The sequence below is a fragment of the Nicotiana tomentosiformis genome, chromosome 1 (genome assembly GCF_000390325.3).
Source record: "Nicotiana tomentosiformis chromosome 1, ASM39032v3, whole genome shotgun sequence".
Lineage (NCBI taxonomy): Eukaryota > Viridiplantae > Streptophyta > Magnoliopsida > Solanales > Solanaceae > Nicotiana > Nicotiana tomentosiformis.
The window spans coordinates 69545176-69559412 of NC_090812.1; the positions used below are offsets into that span (position 1 = coordinate 69545176).

Consider the following 14237-nt stretch of genomic DNA (forward strand, 5'->3'; position numbering starts at 1 on the left):
GTTTGATTTCAAATCCATCCTGACCATTCCATATAACTATGCATTGTCTAGTTAACTCCTTGCTCTCTTCTAATATTAGCCTAGCCATAAGTGATATATCTTAAATCCATGTCTCAGCAAACTTAATCATATCAACATTTCTAGCCATGATCTTATGCCTAATTTCTTCTAGCATGGTAATAATACTCTTCTGCCTAACAACCAATATCCATGAATTAAAAGTCTCATATACTATGTCACGCCTGGAATGTTCTTGGAAGAAAGCACTGCACCATTCCTCCCTTGGATACTTCATCATGTCTTCACATATATTCTGTGAGCCGAGTCTCCTCATGTTCTCAACTTCTTTGTTGTATTTAAACACATAGCTTGCCTTTGAAACCTTCCAGAATTGCTTTCTTCTTTCTTCACCCCTCTATTTCTTTAACCAATTGGATCATATGTGCCTTGAACACATCCTGACTTCTGCATCAGGAAGCAAGTCCTTCACAGCTGCCAAAAATCCCTACATAAAAATATAGGCAGAATAAAACATTAGGAATTAAAACAAAGAAAGGTATTACTTTTAATAAGCAAGAATAGCAAAATATTTACTTTCTGCATGTCTGACATAACTGTTAAAGCTTGACCATATCCCAGCTGCAGATCTTCCATTAAGTGTCCAATGAACCAGCTCCGTGAATATTTGGTCTCATGGTGTACAACAACCCATGCAATAGAAAACATCTATTGGTTCCCATTTCTTCCTACAGCAACTAATAATTCACCCTTGCAATGTCCTTTTAGAAATCACCCATCAAAGCTAATGATCTTCCTGCAACATTCTAGCCAACCTTTCTCCAAGGCATCAAAACAAACATAAAAGTACTTAAACAAGTTCTTACTAGACTCTGATTCTCTGTCAATTTCTACCCAACAAGAGTTACCAGAATTTGTTTCTTTAATACTATTAGCATAGTCCCAAAGTCTAGTAAACTCCAACTTCCAATCCCCCATAAACTTTCTAAGAACTATTTGTTTGGCCCTATAAGTAATTGTTCTTCTTACATACAATCCCAAATTCTCTATAACAAGTTCCTGAATTTTCCAGATCTTTATATAAGGTGCAGCGGTTAGCTCTTTTTGAATTTGTTAGCAATATACTTGGAATTGCACAACTTGTTTGTGTTCAATAGTTGACACTTGTGAATAGGGTAGTATTTTTTTACCATAAAGTCATTAGAATCCCTATCAATACTAGCAAATAACTCCCATCTGCATCTTTTATGTTTACACCTTACCCTTACTCTATGCTTCTCATTGGGTCTAAGCTTCAATTGAACCTTGTACTCAACTGCATAATCAGTCACTGCCTTCTTAAATACCTTAGCATTCTCAAATATTATGCTCAATTCAAATATTGAAACTACACAGTTTGGGTCATATCTAACCTTTGTGCTCTTCCTTCTACTTGGAATGTCAGCACCTGGCTCAAAGTCCACATCTAGCTCTTCACTAGCGTCATCACTTCCATCATCTGAACTATCTATGAATTCCTCATCACCTCCTAATCTGCCAACATATTTTTGTCGTTTGTTCACCCATATATCTTCAAAATCTCTATCAATTTAAGCTTCTACTATTGGTACTCCAACAGTTTCAGGTTGTTTCTTTCTTCTGCTGGCCTTCTTTTTATTTCTCCTATCATTTCTTATGACTCTCAACTCTTCATCAACCTCACTATCGTTCTCATCGGGAATTTCATCTACATCAGACTCACTACTAGCCACATCTGATTCAACCCCTTCTTCACCACCTATAACATCATCTTCTGCAACAACATAATCATCTTCCTCGGCAATAACATCTTCTATAGTTGGTTCTTCAGCAGCAGTTAGTTCTTTAGCAGAAAAATCATCAACAGAAACACCAGCCTGTGACTCTTCAAGTGGAGGCTCTTCAAGAGGTTGTTCTGTATTTATATTATCTGGACTACCTTCATTTGTTGCCCTAGATGACTTATTTAATGAGTCACTACTATCTTCATGAATTTTTGGCCCACATAAATAGCCAGTTGGGACAAATATCTCAACAACCTCATCAATAACATGTAAAACATACACATTTAATTCCTCGTCAGTACAGTGGCAACCAATATTATATAATTGTTCGTCATTTTCTACCAATACAAATTCTTTACTATTATGGTTAAAGACATAACCCCTCCCCTCCATAAAAAAACTAATAGTGTGGTACCCCAGCCCCCTTGTATAATAACCAAATTCAAAAAGGGAAAAACGGTCCTGATCAATAGAAAATTCGTTCACCTCAATATTGGTGACATATTTTGTGTCTGGAGGATCGGTAAAGGTTCCACCATGATGAAAGTGTAGAAGAATAAATGTGTCCCCAGACATACTTTACCTTACATTGACAAAGACGAAACACGAAAAAATAAAAGCACGTCTAAAGATTCGTCAAAAAAGAAGAAATTTGGGTCTGGCATTTCACTCCCCAGTTACTAACATGCACCCAAAATAAACAACAAATAACTAAGGATAAACAACAAATGTTGCTTACCAGTATCAAAAGGAAGACAAACGAATGAAAGCCAATGGATTTGGTAGTATGAACAAGCGATTCAACCGATGAAAAATCGTCGGGTTAAGATTTTTCTTTTTTTTTTTACGGACTGATAGAGGTAAAAAATGGGGATGGGTTATTAGTTATTAGATATAATAACTTTGTGACGGGTGAACTTGGTACCCAGGTAAATTACGTGGACAACAGATCCACATGGCGTACATTTATTGGGCTGAAATTACACATGGACAGCGCTTGCACACACGCGCTTTTGTTTTAATATGGGTTGAAATTTTAGTGTTTAATTGGCACATTAAAGAGTTAGTTAAAGTGTTGAAATGAAACGACTTTAGGGACTATCGATGTATTTAGCCGAAAAAGAACGATACAGTGGTTTATAAATCCTACATGTCCGAAATTTTGAAAACTTCATTATATTTTGCTTGTATTTATGTATTTTGAAGGTTTGTATTTTTTTTAATACAACTGAATATGCATGTATTCATGCATGAATACAAGATATAAACATTGAAATACACTAAATAAAATATTTTAAAAATATATATATAAACAGTGAATACATTTAATTTTAAAATACAATGAAAAACAGTAAATTATATTGAATACAAATAGAAATATATTGAATACAATCAATGAAATATATTAAATACAGAAGTAATAACATGTATCGGGAATAACTAACATATTGTTAATACAAATTTATTTGAATACACTGAATATAAAATAGCGAACATACTAAATATAAAAGTTATATACAATTGAAAAATAATTCTAATTAATTGGGTTGATAATGAGGCATGTTAGAATTGATTTTGTTGAGTTATATTAGGAGTGTATCACGCTAATTGATATTATTTACGTTATTAGACAGCTGGACATACCTATTTTTAAGCTGATTGTCGTTACTGTATTCATGAATACAGCGAATACATGTGAATACATGCGCGTACTGCTGGACTGCCTTGATTTTAGGAGCTTTTTGTTGCTGTATTCATGAATACAGCAGCGCGAATACATGTGAATACATGCGCGTGCAGCTGGACTGCCCTGATTTTAGGTGCTTTTTACTGTTATATTCATGAATACAACAGCGCGAATACAACGAATACACTACCGTAACAACTAAATAATAGTTATAGGAAGGAATTATGTATATGGTAGCTATAGGAAGTTAATATCCACTAAACAATAGTTGTTTCTGAAAATTTCTCTATTTTAAATCGGGAATCTTACATAAATGTCCCAAAAAAGTCCCAACTTACCAACCTCTAACCATTAATCACAGATTTACTAAAACTAGCCAAACACATATAAAAATTAAAAACTCAAATAAATAAGGTTCTTTCTCTCCAAGAATCACACACAAAAATCTCCTTCCATATTTTTAAGCGTGATTAGCAACATTAGATGCAAGAGGGAAAGAAACTTTCATGGATGAGGTAGCAAATAAGATGATAAAAAACAAAAATATATATATACAAGATTCCAAAAGTCTAAGCAAAAAAGGGACTTTTTTCAATGGGTATGGTTGGGATTCATTGAAAACATATAGATGAGTCAATATACAAGATTTGAGGAAGATTGGAGGTGATTTGGACTGATTTGGATTTCTTTATGTATCTCACACGCGGGTATATGTGGATATACATATGATACACATTGGATACAAACATGATACATGTGTGATACACTTATCATTTTTTCATGTTCATCTTCTACTTTGAATTCTCAATTTAAACCACCTCAAAACTCCACCAAATCATCCCAAAACTGAGATTCAAGCTCCCTAAGATGTACCCAATCTATTCTAATAACACCCACTAAAAAGAAAGCAAAAATTTGACCTTTTTTGGCTACAAATAACTAGTTGGCTAATATTGATAATATTTTATGAATTGACTAATTTTTGTAATAAGCTACTTATAAATGGACATAACTGGTATTTTTCCCTTTTAAATCCCTAGGTCAAACGTGGCAGCACATTTTAAGAGAATGGGCTTGGCCCACTCCTTTTTCCATAATAGTCTTAAGCACAGTTACAAAATAAGCCACTAGCCACTTATTACAATAACCATTTGAGTTAGTGCATTTTCAAGCAAGGTGTGTAATAGATTATTAGAAGTTACATCCTCGCGGCATGAAAGCCCGACTTGACCGACTATAATAAAACTAGTTGGAAATTTTCGTTTATCATAGTAGGCGGCTTTTAGCAACATAATCTTTAAAATTAAAGAGATTGACATATTCACTGGTGACTGGACGTTCAAGATCAAATTCTATGCCTAATGTTTACCAGAGCCTGAAGCAAGCCTCTTCTTTCCATACCATCTTATTTGATATAAATTAGTCACTTTAGAAATCAAGAAACATTCTGGTCATTGTTTTTTTCTAATTTACCCTCTTTCCAAATAAATGATCTATTTAGTTTTCTTAAAGGTCCATTAAAAGTTATATTACTCATATTGAGGAATGATAAAGGGTAACTTAATCAAGTAACTCTTATGATTAATATTAATAAATAATATTTTTGATGGATGTGTGAAAAACTTAACAGACCAATAATAAATTAAAATAAAATAAAATTTAGAATTCACATTTTCCCATTTTTTATATTAAGAACTTATGTCTATATTATATTAAGTATTAACATATCATCGAAACACAATTGATTTGCAAATGTGATCTTTCTAAAAACAAAGTCTTAAAGAAAAAGTAGCTAAAACTGCAGGGAAGAAATTAAATAGGATAATGAAGGAAAGCCTCTTATCACACTCAACTGACTTGGTCTCTTTCTTTCATCCCTTTTTTTTGTTTTTGTTTTTGTTTTTGGGCAATACTCAACTGACTTAGTCCAGCATCACTATTTTAGAGTATATGGAAAAACTATATATACAAGTGATTGTCTTCTTAGAGACCGTATCACTTCTATCTTGGAACAAAACATGGCTAAAATGATTTCCTTCCTTGCTTCTCTACTAATTATCCTTGCAATATTCACCCCTGAAATCCATGCAGTAGATTACGCCGTTACCAACAGGGCCACAAACACCCCCGGCGGTGCCCGTTTCAACCGAGATATCGGTGCCCAATATAGCAAGCAAACTCTCTCAGCTGCCACTTCTTTCATATGGAAAATCTTCCAACAGAACTCTCCGGCTGACCGCAAAAACGTGCAGAAGGTAAGTATGTTCGTCGATGACATGGGCGGAGTAGCTTACGCTAGCAATAATGAGATTCATGTTAGTGCCAGGTATGCAATAAATTGATTCAGTAAATACGCAGTGGGTGCACGCACGTCTCAAACTCAAAATACATATATGCATATATTAAGTGATGCCTTTATATTTGTGTTTTACAGGTATATTCAGAGTTACTCTGGTAACGTCAAGAGAGAGATCACAGGAGTATTGTACCACGAGAGCACCCATATTTGGCAGTGGAATGGGAACGGTCGGGCTCCCGGCGGATTAATTGAAGGGATTGCTGATTATGTAAGGCTCAAAGCTGGATTTGCACCTAGTCACTGGGTGAAACCAGGGCAGGGCGATCGATGGGACCAAGGCTACGACGTGACTGCTCGATTTCTAGATTACTGCAACAGCTTGAGAAATGGGTTCGTGGCACAACTAAACAAAAAGATGAGAAATGGCTATAGTAATCAGTTCTTTGTTGACCTGCTGGGGAAGACGGTTGATCAACTTTGGAGAGATTACAAAGCTAAATTTAGTGCATAGTGTAACGTTGTCTGAGATGGTTAGCCTTTGTATAAACTCAAGGCTATCTGAATCATGATAATACAATATAATAAGAATAAGTACAAGGGGCTAACTACAAGTCGTTATCTTACTCATGTGACTAATTTGTAATGCAATATGTACCTTGCATGTTTATCAAATAAAATAAGAGTTCAATATATGTGTAATCCAAAACAATTATCAGGTTTTTCAGACCCATGCGCATGTTATAAAATACTATAGCTGTACGAAGACGCTCTATCGGTAATGTTAATAATTGTGAAGCCACTTTCATGTATTTATCCAAGTATTTCCTCTTCTATCGTTTCGTTAGATGTTTATAAAAGATTCTTATGTTTGGCACTTTGGCGTGGATAAAATTTAGGATGCCAATATTTGCTTGTGAACTATAACTCCGGAATTGGCATTCTCGAATTGGAATAAGCTCGTCCTATCTCTTATATATGCTCAACTTAACAATTGTACGACGTCAAAGAATCATACTTTAAGTAATTGTGTTTAAGGGGTCAAAATTTTGAGGCAAAACCACCGCTATACCCACAACTAGGTCAAGCTTTTGGCTTTTTAATCACTTAACAAGATACAAAATTTTGAAGGAAAAAGAAAAACTAGATTTAGTTCTTTCACTATCAAAATATCCCTAGTCAATCTTACAAGACCAAGAAACTAAAATTGTGTCACAACAGATGCGTTTTGGTCAATTTGGCCCTTTTCGGAGGCATACCAAAAAGGGCACCAGGCCAAAAAAATTTTAACCTTCACTCTAATTGACAATCCGATCCCCTGTATCAAACAAAACTTGACGGTCACACACAAACTAAATAGGGCACCAAATACAATAGAGTTGTATCTAAATGATATATATAACTCAGATTTTAATGTTGAAGATAAGGAATTCTCGTTATATTATACTAATCGCATGTATAACTATTTTCTAGTGCTTAGAAATTTAGCATTCTCAATAAGACCAAAAGTCCGTGGAAAATAAAAACTGTACTTAATGGTAATTGTCGAATTTTTTGTCTCCACCGGAACGATTTGATTTTGACATAATTCCAGATAAATACACAACAAGACTGCAGTATAATTCTGTTAAAATCCTATAGGCAACTATCAAGATCAACTCAAGCGAACAGAATGTGAAAAATATGAAGTTGGTGCAAAAGTAAACTGGAAATGATAAAAATCCTCCGTAATAGAATGACTATTGAACCAAAGAAAAACTCACCAATTTTTACCAAGATACTTTAACCCCTAACAGAACTGAAAGAACAGATCTGACATAGTACAATTGTCCGGTATGCTAACCATTGCCAACCGACATGCAATTGCACTAAATAACAGGGGATTATTTCTGATTAATGGCCAAAATGGCCAACATCTTTACATTGTCTATTTTACCTTGACATTACTGCAAATGAACTTGCTCAATTGTGGAAACAACTTCATCAATGCTCTTGAAGTTTCGTCTTTCCTTAAGAAGCTTCTTTGCACAGTTGAGCGCTAGTCGTTCACAATCAGCTCGTTTGGCAGCATCCTTGATTGATTCGAAATCTTCTACATGAGCTACCCCAACTATTCGCCTGTGTATTATTAAGAAAATAAGAAATGAGGTTATTCGCGACAACGTGGGTGTGGCCCCTATTGAGGACAAGATGCGGGAAGCGTGGCTTAGGTGGTTTGGTCATGTGAGGAGGAGCACAAACGCCCCGGTGAGGAGGTGTGAGAGGTTGACATTGGAGGGCCTACGGAGAGGTAGAGGTAGGCCAAAGAAGAGATGGGGAGAGGTGATTAGGCAAGACATGGCGCAACTTCAGCTGACCGAGGACATGACCCTTGATAGGAAGGTATGGAAGTCGAGGATTAGGGTAGTAGAGTGGGTAGTCTACAGTGTTCATAACAGTAGTATTGACACGTAGTCTCGATTTCTGTTGGTAGTAGATTTTTTTATGACTAACCGTTGTTTCCTTCATTGTTGATCACCTTACTATCTTTTTGTTTTTATTCTGCTTTTATATGGCTTTTTGGTATTGTCCCTTGTCTATATTTTCATTAATGTGGTGCTTATGTTTGCCTGAGCCGAGGGTCTATTGGAAACAACCTCTCTATCCTCACAAGGTAGGGGTAAGGTCTGCGTACACACTACCCTCCTCAGACCCCACGGTGTGGGATAATACTGGGTATGTTGTTGCAAGAACTTCAATCACATGAAACAAAACTTCAGAACTTTCTTGGGATTAACAAGACCATTGCTCTTGAATTCCGGAACAAGGCTTAGTTGCTTGGCAGGAATGTAATTTTGTAAGGGGTTGTTAAATTAAAAGAAAAAAAAAACAGGGGGAGAGAGAGAGAGAACACGCATAGAACGAAGATTAGAAATAAGAATTGACCAATCACCTTATCATTTTAGCAGCACCAAATCCAAGGGTGTCCTCAAGGAGTTCTTTCGTGTATTTCTGCTTCACCAGCTGTTGAAGCTCAGTATTGTTGTATATTTCAGGAAGATATGCCTCACCAGGACCATCCTTGTGTTCATCCCAGAGTGCAAGAAACTTTTTGTGAAAGAGGTTCCAAGTCTCTGTTATTGTCTTCAGAATCCAAACTTTATATGACTGAAAACAAACGAGTTCAACAGTAAGTGCCAAAAACAATGTCAGTGTATTCTTCACTCCGCAAATGTTGAAGAAAGAAACAAATGTCAAGTCTACCAATCCATAAGCACATTTACATGTCATCACTGGCAAAATCTTACATAGAACACTAATAAGCTGAGGAGCTCATCACTAAAAGCTGAGGAGCTCATCACAAGGAGAAAGAATCAAACGGGGGACAATGACCTTTACTATGAAACAATGAAATCATAGTAAAAGAAACATAGCATAGAAAGGCAAATGTTGCAGTAGATATACCTTGCGGTCATTGGCCTGATCCGCATGTCCATCTTGGGAAAAGTACGCCAGAATCAGATTTCCAATAAATGCTCCAATATCAAAACCCATTGGCCCATAGAAAGCAAATTCCGGATCAATTACTTGGGTCGAATTGTGAGTGACCATCAAAGAACCAGTATGGAGATCGCCATGGACTAGAGCTTGGGCTCTCTCACAAAACCTGTAAAGTATTACATAAAGATTGTCATGATTTTCAAGCTAAAGCAAACAAATACAGATAAAAGTCAAGCATATCAATTAGATGCACTATATAGCAACATCTTCTAGAATCACAAACGTACTTGGATTTAAGCTCAGCAACTTCAATCTTCAAACCATTATCGTTGCGAACTGCCTCAGCATCGGCATCTAGATAAGGAGATGTACATCGATTATATTGTGACACTTTGTAGGGATCCGAGAAGACAACCTGCTCAGTGAGCCGACACAACTCGACATTTCCACAAAATTCAGTAACTGCAAAAATGAATAGAGGTCAAAACCAAACAGAAATAACTGTCATGGCCATGATATAGCTTGCCAGTGGCCATCAAAACCAAAAGTGAATAGTTTTAATCCATAATAATGAATTGGTCCTGGGAATGTGCTAACAGATGTCGATTCATATAGGTACACCCTTACAAGACGAAAACCCCTTATGAAGGCTGAAGATTAGTGTATGGTTCAATTTGTTGAAGAAAAAATGGTCTAGACGAAAGAAAAGATCAAGAGAAACGAAAGATCAGAAAGAAACAGACACGCAGATAATGAAGAAGAGACAAAACAGAAACTATAATTAGTTAGAATAACTATCTACACATGCAGAGAAAGATTTTTTTTATAAGCGACATGCGGAGAAAGATCTCCAATTCATAATAAAGATGTTGCAAGATAAAAATAGAAAAATAAAGTTGCCTCCCCTGCTACCCGGCCTAACCCAGCTTCAAAAATTTAACACACGCACAGGACCTTTGTGCTACTTTTTGACATTACATGCTAGTCTGCAACTCTAAATTTTATAAAATAAGCTACGACTCAAGATTTTCAAAAATTTACAACTCACACCATAGACCAGCAACACCAGTCCCACCATCAATGTATGCCTTACAGCCAATATTTTCTTAACGGAAGTCACCCATCACAAGCTAGAAGACAGAAATAAATAGGAGAACAGAAAGAGAAAGAATTAGACGACTATTCTCTTTTCTTCATTCCTTTTAGAATGGAAAAACAATTTAGAGATTTCTTTAATTTAAAAAGAATTGCACAACCTCCCATGACATTTCTTCCTGTAACACAACCTTTCCTTAAGTTATCAATATAGCATTGTTCCGCTTATATCAAGGATTGGGTACATAAACTTATTTTATTGGATCATTAATCTTAATCCTACCATCATTCATTCAACTTTTTCAAACAAATTCTCCAACGTTACAAAAATAAGGAAAAATAAATAGTTAAAGTTACAAGGTAAAGACATTATACAATAAAGCAAAGGAAAAGATAAGCTCAAAAGAGAGGAGAGAAGATATTTATTCCTATTTACTTTGTACCTTGTCAATTTTTTATTTTTTTTTCTGTCTTCACCCTTTTTTGTGTAAGGATTTTACTAAAAGAATTTGAATGATATGAAAAAGATCAAATGTATGCATGAAATGATTACAGTTATCGCTAAATTTGTTCCTCGAGATGGAAGAAGAATAAAATTAGAACATCAGAGGCGAATTATTCCATGTGGGTTACAACTTAGTTTTGTTACAAAAAAAGTATAAAAGAATGGAGGTTTGCACATAAATACAAAACCACTGGAGTAGAATGTGCCGCATGTCAAAATCTGAGGAAAAGCATATGTAATTCTCCAGTACCTTTATTGAAAAGGATGCACTTCTCCCATATTTAATTTATAACTAGAAAATTCAATGAGTTTTGCGAACTACAAGGAACGTGCTCAAGATCGGCCCAAAATTGATTTAGCCGGGTGAATTTGGTTGGCTGTTCTAAATCTTTAACTTTCAAATATCAGAACTAAAAAAAAACATATCAACCAAAATAGTTGTATAGTCTATCGGAAACTGCCTCTCTACCTTCAAGGTACGGGTAAGGCCTGTGTACACACTACCCTCCCCAGACCCCACTTGTGGGATTACACTGGGTTTGTTGTTGTTGTTGTTGTTGTTATCAACCAAAATACTTGTATAACACCCTAACAAGATATATTAAAGAGACTTGCCAAGTCTCAAGAATTGAAGACTCGGAAACATACAACTATGATTCATCTCTAATCCTTCTTCTTTTTTTTCTTTTGGTGCCAGGTCAGCCTCACTTTCTCAGCAGAAAGACAAGTGTCAAACAGAGAGTAAATGCTATGAGTGAGCATATGCGAGGTTTGAGGTGTTGTAATGCGTTTGAAATGAAAAGGGTGTGTGGCTGTTCTAAAATAAAAGAGAGGGATTGTAGTTATAAATAAATATTACACTTTTACAATGGCAGTTACTAATTGAATTCCAGAAATTAGTTACGGTTGTTAGTGGCAGTTGGGTAATTAGTTGAGCCTGTATAAATAATTGTAATTCCAATTCCGAAGTCATTGATTCAGAATCTCAGCTATTTTTCCCTTTTTCCCCTTTTCTTCTACTTTTCTTATCCGACATTATTGAGCTTTGAAGATCAAGACTGTAACAGTAAAAAAGTCCATACACTTGAACTTGCAGAATTGTAGACACTTGCTAGTTGAGGTGCGTCCAAGCTTGCCCAAGCACCGCCATTGTGAAAAAAAGAAAAAAAGAAAAAAAAAGATAGCTCGACCAACTTTCAGTTTTGAACAACATGAAGTGGTTTCTAATCTTTTGATTAACTATATTCGTCCTCAATAAAAGTGCTGCCTCACTAAAAGACAGCAACAATGACAAACTATCAGTCAGAATGCACCAGAAAAGCAAGATTTATTGACGGCAACAAGTGTAGCAATGGCACACCGATGTTGCCCTTTTCCTAACAAGGAGGATGAGATGAGCAAGTTAAGATGTATTTTGGGTTAAAGGATCCAGATTTTGAATTGGCAATGTGTATTATCATGGCTATAAATGACAGTGACGAAAAGCTTGCTGACGTAGAGCTTGTCACTGCACATTTAAATCAGAAATAGATAAACTGTAATCCACCTGATGAGCTTTGTTTATAAAAGTGTAAAAGCTCTTCTTGTCAAAATTTGATTTCTAATAATTGTCCCCAAAGGTACCACTTTTACCAATCAAGAAGAAACCAGACCACATGTTGTACAAGCAATATCTACAAGTCTTACCATAAGTTTTTATAACTTTCATTAATATGCTTAACCTTCAATAATGTAGCCTAACCATTGTAAGAAGTATATTTTATAGAAGAACCAATTATGTGTATTCACACAACTGAAACCTGCCCGGATAAACAAGAAACTTTCATGAACATTCACAAAGCCTAATGCAGAAACACAGGTGCGGAAAGTGTATATGTACATCTACAACTATATGCAGTCCCGTTGAGATTAATATGGCTCACCTGCATGTTTGTGATCCGTTGTTGTAAGATAAAGCAGGGAGGTGAAGAAAAGAGTCTTTGCCATATAGTCCGAAATGTTTTCTGCCAGCAATGGATACTCGACCCCAGCAATCAATCCCTTCCTCAATATAATATGAGGAGGTTCAAGGTAGCGCATACCAATCACACGCATAGTCCTGTCAAAATAGTAAACCTCAGGTACGTACTCGGGACACAGACGACCATGCTCTTTTAGCGCAGTGGCTTCAAAGTAAGCGCGTTCTTTTGTCATTGGCCATGACTCTCCAATGCTTCGAATATAAGGAAGAGCCTGCAGACGCCATCACCATATAGAAACATAAACATGATATAACATCAAGGATTACACTGTCACCTTAAAATATTACTATTTCATGTCACTTAAAAGCCAACTAAGATGCGGAAAGTGTATCCATTAACCCAAAAAAGTGGGCACAAAATATGTTACGACAGGTTAATTTACACTGCTAATGCACTTATTCTATCAGTGTAGATCACTGAAATCCAAAGAAATGTTAGTTAGTGTCAGAATCCTTTTTATTAAATGGCAATTGTAAGAACAGAATAACTTGATTGCAGAAAAAAGAAAGCGACACTAATAAATATGGGGAGTCCCTAAGTTCACTTCGGGGAAAAAAAACTCAATAGCCCGTTGACTGCTAATTGACTAAAAAATAGGAATAATTATAGCAGAAAAGGGAAAGGGACAAAAAGAGATGAACGGCACCTGTTTGATGACAAACGAACCAGAGGGAGCAACAACAATATAAACAAAGTTGAGATTTCCATCACCAACTTCCTTAATTTCAAGTTTATCGAACTCCGTGCCTAATATTGAAACCAAAGCAGGAGTAGCTCTAATGTACTCCACTAATGATTTCTCGTCCAACGGCCGGAACCCATCGGATGTCATCGTCGCTGCCGGCGGAGAAGACGGTAGGTACGCGGTGGTAGTTGACTAGGTGGCGAATAAAGACAGATGTTTTGGGGCAAAGGAATTTAATAGTACTAGTTTAATAATACTAGGAGTAGTAATTACCACGAGAAAAATGTTGCTTATTTTGTGAGTAGTATTGTGTGTCAGAAATAGTTGGAAATTTGACGAGAATGAGTTCCAATCATCACACCGCAGTAATATTGTTACATTGTACCTGGTCACTTTTCCAGTAATATATGAAATTTCTAGTATTTCCAAATGTTGCTTAATTTCTAGGCTTTGTTACAAAGTCGTTATTAATTTACTGGCGGTTATAAAATAAAAACAGTAGAGTAAATATAAGTACAGAGAGAAACTGATATATTATTCAAACTTCGAATTATATATATAATGAACTGAAATATCATCTATTTATAAAAGAAAATAAGTTATTGTATAAGCTGATCTTCTATTAGGGGTAATGTTTATTCGTAACGG

General features: G+C 35.7%; 2 protein-coding genes across 2 annotated transcripts; one reads left to right on the forward strand and one right to left on the reverse strand.

Moving 5' to 3' along the window:
* The first annotated feature begins 5330 nt into the window (after window positions 1-5330).
* LOC104096292 (uncharacterized) lies at window positions 5331-6498 on the forward strand. The gene is made up of 2 exons (XM_009602647.4): window positions 5331-5833; window positions 5942-6498. Exons 1-2 carry the CDS (start codon window positions 5526-5528, stop codon window positions 6315-6317), a joined length of 684 nt encoding a protein of 227 aa, XP_009600942.1. The 5' UTR covers window positions 5331-5525; the 3' UTR covers window positions 6318-6498.
* A 1017-nt stretch (window positions 6499-7515) lies between these two features.
* LOC117274306 (methylthioribose kinase-like) lies at window positions 7516-13987 on the reverse strand. Its single transcript, XM_070184459.1, has 6 exons — window positions 13551-13987; window positions 12806-13115; window positions 9571-9745; window positions 9248-9449; window positions 8736-8950; window positions 7516-7921 (listed from the first exon to the last, which is right to left on the reverse strand). Exons 1-6 carry the CDS (start codon window positions 13734-13736, stop codon window positions 7747-7749), a joined length of 1263 nt encoding a protein of 420 aa, XP_070040560.1. The 5' UTR covers window positions 13737-13987; the 3' UTR covers window positions 7516-7746.
* Window positions 13988-14237: the final 250 nt, after the last annotated feature.